General features: G+C 40.8%; 1 protein-coding gene across 3 annotated transcripts; it reads right to left on the minus strand.

The window, feature by feature from the left end:
• Nucleotides 1–415: 415 nt before the first annotated feature.
• On the minus strand, nt 416–998 carry LOC110185350 (Ubiquinol-cytochrome c reductase 11 kDa subunit). Of its 3 annotated transcripts, none has more exons than XM_020954128.2 (3): nt 946–998; nt 693–781; nt 416–638 (listed from the first exon to the last, which is right to left on the minus strand). In XM_020954128.2, exons 2-3 carry the CDS (start codon nt 771–773, stop codon nt 465–467), a joined length of 255 nt encoding a protein of 84 aa, XP_020809787.1. In that variant the 5' UTR covers nt 774–781; nt 946–998; the 3' UTR covers nt 416–464. The 3 variants fall into 3 exon arrangements, with proteins under 3 accessions (XP_020809787.1, XP_086694717.1, XP_086694716.1); XM_086838591.1 differs by having other exon boundaries at nt 903–998; XM_086838590.1 differs by having other exon boundaries at nt 846–998.
• Nucleotides 999–6039: the final 5041 nt, after the last annotated feature.

A 6039-nucleotide genomic window follows, 5' to 3' on the forward strand; every position in this document is an offset into this window, starting at 1 on the left:
GCGGACAACAGGCAGTTTTACATTGTACCATACATTTACCGATCGCTCCTATTGGAGCTATAAAACATAGCCGCCCGATTCCAACTTCTATACTAATGAAAATAATGAACGACATGTCGAAATAAACTCGGCTACTGTTGCTGAACAAAAATAGTGACCAAATACATATGTATGTACATGTATGTATATACTTTACAGGGTTGGAAATTAGTCCTTCGCTGCGTTGCAAACTTCTCAATATTATAATTACCTGGTAGGGTCGGTCCCACGGCACATACATATGTAAGTATGTTGTTACATACATATGTATTTTGACCAGCTTAATTCAACTCAGATCCTAGTCAAGGAGCTGTTGTCCCTTAAGAACAAAATGTTTTATTTTTATATCCAAAGTTCAAGTATTAAGTTCAACTCATTTTTAAGCGGTGCTAATATTCATTTATATTTATCGCTTTCATGTTAAGCTATTTAAGTTTAGAGAAAAGACTGTGCGCAACACAATGATCTAATTCAGCGACATAGTCAAACAATTCTTCCACGCACGTCTCAGTTGTTTTAGATCGTCCATTTACACGATCATTGCACTCCTGGTATTTGTTGTACAAAGCCTCAATATGTGCCTTAGCATGGCATTTTTCCTGTTAAATTAATTATTTAAAATACAAATAAATACAATTTTAAATACTGCATACTCTAAGTGCGCCTTGAGGATCAATTAACTCGTCTTCATCATCGGCTTTAACAATGGGCAGTGAAAACCAGTTAAAAGCCATATTGCTAACTGTAAGGACAAAAGTAAAGTAATTCAGTAAATACTGTTCAATGAAAATATATGTATTAACCACCATAAAAATCAATCAAGGGGAAAAAAATAATTGTATGCTGTGAATGAATATATTTACGTGAACGCCAGGCTAGTAATTAAGTTTAAATAAAATTTACAACCTTAATAACCTTTTTTTAGAATTTGACGGTGATATAATCAAAATGTCTAAACTAGAGCTAAGAAACCATCGATAGGACTATCGATTAAATTGACAGAAAGCATTTTTATAAATTTTTTTTTTCAATAATAACCTATTCACACATATTTTCCGTAACAATCTATCCGTACCGTCTCTTATACCCATCCACCATCCAATAACAGCGGATCGAAGGTTTTAGTTCCGCAGAAGCCACTTCTATCATCTTTTTTTATGTTTCCTAGTGAATGCGCAAAATTTCATTATAAAGAAGAAGAACTCAGACTTGCACCAAAAAATCCTCGCCTAATCATCGGTTAAAAAGAGATTACATGTGGATAAATAATCGTCTTGAAACCTATCATTTTCGTCCAGGTTTTGCTAAAAATCAACTGTATTTGTTTCTAAATCCAAGTACTCTCATTAGATAAGACGCTTAAAATGTAAGAGAAATTGCTTCATAATTCGTTCGGGAAAACGTGTGACCAAATTAAAGAAAGTGTACGAAAAGAGTCGCTGAGACATTCATATATAATTAGGAATTAAAAAAGCTATAAATCGAAGTTTAAATACTCAAGTATTAAAGGGTGAATTAACATTGATCTATTACGCTGCTATGGAGAAAAAGGCTTATAACGCGAAGCACTAACGCTGTCGTCATCTCACAACTGATTTTTTGTGTAACTAAAATTTTTTTTTGTAAGTTACATATATTGTAATGTTTCATTTTAACCTCATCCTGCCGTCTTGAAAATTGATAGTTTCTCATTCATCATGTGTTTCATATATTTCGCATTGTAAATCCAAACAGTTTAGCTTATTGGTCTGGTAACGCTTTATATTATTCGCTCCCAACATCTATTTTTTCTATTTGTAAGATTTTTTTTTTTTCCTCTCGCTCCTTATGTTTGTACTTGGGTTTAAACGACGAACGACCACTGATTCTGTGCAAAACCCATTTTTGTAAGTTCGTAAATACATATTTTAAACCGGAAAGTAATAATTTAACATTTATCTGTAATGTTAAATAAATTTTAATAGAGCCTGGCGCTGTTTAGTTAACAAAGTTTCTCCGATTGCTGGTTAAATGTTAAAATTTTTTAAACATTTAATAGAGGTGCTACTTTTTACAGTCAGTCCAATTCCTGCTGTTTGTACGTCCGATTTAATTGTGGTGCCCTTCTTTTTAAATTTTAAGCGAATTAAATTCAAAATATTGCTAGAAAGTGAGTACAGCTCTTTGCCCTTCTAAAAAAATGTATACATATATTGTAGAGTTTCTATTCTTGTTGTGTGACATCAATAATAAAGTGCACCTTTACGCACCTCCTCAGGAATGTAAGTGCTTATAACCTTATCTTTAGAATATTAAGCCATATATTCCACTGATATTTCAATTTTAATTTATGGTATACCATATATGTATGTATACTTCCAACTGATTTTCAAAAATGTCGGTTTGTACGAGTTGGTTTTATCATTGGATACTGCATATGGTTGATCGCCTGAATCATAAAAAAATATTGTCATTTGTAGTAAAAAAAAAATGTAAAAATTATGTTTTTTATTTATAAAACTAATTTATATTATAAAAAAAAAAAATATATATATATATATATAATATGTTTTTTCACTGAATCATTAAACCCTAACAAATATGATATGACTACGCCCATTTTTCTCAAAACACTTTTTTGTTATAATAAAGTTGATCCAAAAAACAGAGCCTAAAGTTATTAATTAAAGCAACAAAAGGTGGACGTTCGCCCCATAAAGCGGTGTCCACATAGTTTTAGATCAAATAAGCAGCAAAGCACAATGTTCACACTCGCAATTCAAATGTGCACCTATTAAACACATTCTCTGACATATACGGAGTGCATTTATGTAATCTGGATCTAATGGGCAACCGTCCCACTTCCCTGAGTCCCTGAGTACGGTGTCACCGTGGCGGTGCTCCCGCGCTGTGTACGGGCTGCAGAAATTTGATGCAGACCAGCTGAGTGAAGCAGTCGTGAGTACTCAACAACAGCAAGCCTCAGGAGTTCATTAAGGATCCTCTGCATCCGATTATTCACTACAAGGCGTCGGTCTCTGGCGGTACGAGTGGTGAGAGCGTTTTTTTCTCATTTTATACACGCATAAATGTGTATGCCCCCGCAGTATATGCCAGTCACTTCAGCTGTGGCTCAGTGCTGATAAATACCAGCCGGCACCAGGTGGCGCTATGTTGATTCGAAGCGCCGGTGGCGCTTTCGAAATCGCACAGAACTTTCGCAGGGTACGAAAGCTACCTGTTACGACACGTAAATGTGATCTCGATGTGGCATAAAGTGGTGAAATCGGGGTGAAACTGGAAATCCTCCACATTGCGTTTGTCCCAACATGTGTATAATGGACGTTGATGCACTACGGTTAGTACACTCAAGTGGCCCTTATGAAACTAAGCACGTGCCTGTTGGGTTAGGTGTAAGCGTGATAGAAAATATAGAAAAGAGTACGAAAAAATTAACTACCAGCGTACGTAGGTAGGTTACAGTGGTGAAGCCCATTGCTGGGGCCTCCAATTAGAGCTTAGCTCCTTTTTGTTCCACTCCCACTGTTTTTTTGTTGTTATTCACTATCAGTACCATCCAGAGTCAGCAAGGAAACCTAGGATTGCTGAAACTTTCAGCTTTCCTATGTTTCTCAGTGACTCCATCTGGTAGGCACCGAAGTGGCGAAATCTGATGTGTTTAGCGCAGGGCAGAAGCAGAGCAGATGTTCCGGTGTCTCTTGCTCTGTAGGTTGCTTACAGCTTCTACAGATTGCGTTGTATGGCAGACCCAACTTCATTGCGTGGTGAGTGCCGTGAACCTGCTGATATCCCGCTTGCTGTTGGATAGCAGTTCCTTGGTTCGTTTCTTGTCGTACCTCAGCCAACATTCCCTTGACCTTCTGTGATCGGTCTTATATTGCTATTCTTTATTAGCTATTTGCTTAAAGTGGTCATGGATCCTTGTCTGCATCGCGTTTAGGGAGATCGTAATTCAAAGTCAGAACTTAGCCCTGCCATGTCTGCACGGGATAGTTCGTCTGCCTTCTCATTTCCTGGGATCTCGTTGTGTTCCGGTACCCATGTTACTTGTACCTTATTTTTGTCGGCAAGTCAATTCAGTGCCTTCTTGCATTCTGCCACTAGTCGTGAGTTCGTTTTCACGGCAGATAGGGATTTTATAGCCGCTTGGCTATCCGAGTAGATTCGAACTCTTTTGCCCCTGAGGTCCTGCCTTAAGGAAAGTTCGACTGCTTCCCTTATGGCTATTAACTCAGCCTGAAAGACCGTCGCTGAGTTAGAGAGATTGAAAGCCTTTTCAATTCCCCAATTTTCAGCGAAGATCCCAGCCCCTACGCCGCAGCTCATTTTTGAGCCATCGGTGTAGAGGGACACCTCGTTCTCCACTACTACTCTGCCCCTACTCCAGTCATCCCTTGATGGGTATGATGTCGAGAATGCGTTCCCGAATTTCATTTCCGCGATCATGTAGTCTGTCTGAACGTCTGTGTTAATGCCACTGTTTGCAAGGATCTTGCCGTGCCCGGCGCCGTAGTCCCTCCAGCAATTGCTCGCCTTCAGTCTTACTGCGCTCTGTGCTGCAGTGTCCTTCACGAACAGCTCTATTGGCATTATATCCAGGATAGCGTTAAGAGCAGCCGCGGGGCATGAGCGCATTGCACCCACTGCCCCCGCACTCGCTGCCCGTTGCATCCGTGTCAGCTTCGATCTGTTGTAAGCCCTAGTTAGTGCCGGCCACCATACTAGGGCTCCGTATGTTAGAATTGGCCGTACCACTGCAGTGTAGAGCCATAGAATTATCTTTGGGTGCAGTCCCCATTTGTTCCCAAACATTTTCCTGCAGGAGTAGAATGCAATGCTTGCTTTCCTTACCCTTTCTGCAATGTTATCTTTCCATGAGAGCTTTTTATCCAGAATAACTCCTAGACACTTCGCTCGCTCCGATAGTTTTAGCTCCACGCCGCTAATACTGGGCATGTTGAAGGGTGGTATCTAAGTTCTTCGTGTGAAGAGCATAAGTTCCGTTTTAATGGGGTTGATACCTAGTCCGCAGGTTAGTGCACCCGTCATTATTTCGCTAATAACGTCAGGGTATGGTCCTGATACTAGCAGTACTACGTCGTCCGCGTATGCAACTGCTTTGACTCCACCCGTATTGAGATCTGTCAATATGGCGTTCATATTTGTGAGCCAGAGTAGGGGCGATAGTACCCCGCCCTGAGGTGTGCCTCTCTTCACAGTCCGCGTGAGGTGAGTGCCACTCAGTTCGGCTGTGATCGTCCTGCTCTTTAGCATGACTCCGATCCGACTCTGATGCCTCTCTCAATACCTAGCAAGTTGAGGGAGCCCAGTATAGAGTCGGGGTTCACGTTATTGAACGCGCCCTCGATGTCTAGGAAGGCTGCCATCGTGTATTGTTTGTGTTGTAATGTCTTCTCGACATGATGTACAACTACGTGTAGCGCTGTTTCCGTAGATTTTCCTCTGCGATACGCGTGCTGCGCATCCGAGAGTTGATGCCCTTCTAGAGACTCTCGGATGTGGACGTCTCTCTAGTGTCTTCAGGGTGAAGGAGGTGAGACTTATCGGTCTATAATCCTTTGCTAGGATGTGCCCCCTTCTGCCCGGTTTCGGTATAAAAATGACTTTAGTCTCTCTCCACAGCAGTGGGACGTGCGTCAGTCTTAAACAAGCTTCGTAAATGGCTTTTAGCCATTTGCAAATACTATCCTTAGGTGATTGTAGCATTGCCGGTATTAAGCCGTCTGGACCCGGGCTTTTATACTTATCGAAAGAATCTATTGCCCACTGAATTCGCTCAGTGGTAATGATGTCTTTCGTAGGTGTATCCATTTGAGAGCTCGTTCCCTCCTCGGGTTCCGAGCTCACTCTTAGGCTTCCTGGGAAGTGGGTGTCAACTACTAGCTCTAGTGACTCCTCAATTGTCGTCGAAGCAGAGCCGTCTGCCCTGTTGATCAGGGTAGGGCTTATGTGCCCTTTGGCGAGAATTTTGCTTACTCT

Source organism: Drosophila serrata, unplaced genomic scaffold (assembly GCF_035046125.1).
Source record: "Drosophila serrata isolate PLE 108 unplaced genomic scaffold, ASM3504612v1 contig_350, whole genome shotgun sequence".
Lineage (NCBI taxonomy): Eukaryota > Metazoa > Arthropoda > Insecta > Diptera > Drosophilidae > Drosophila > Drosophila serrata.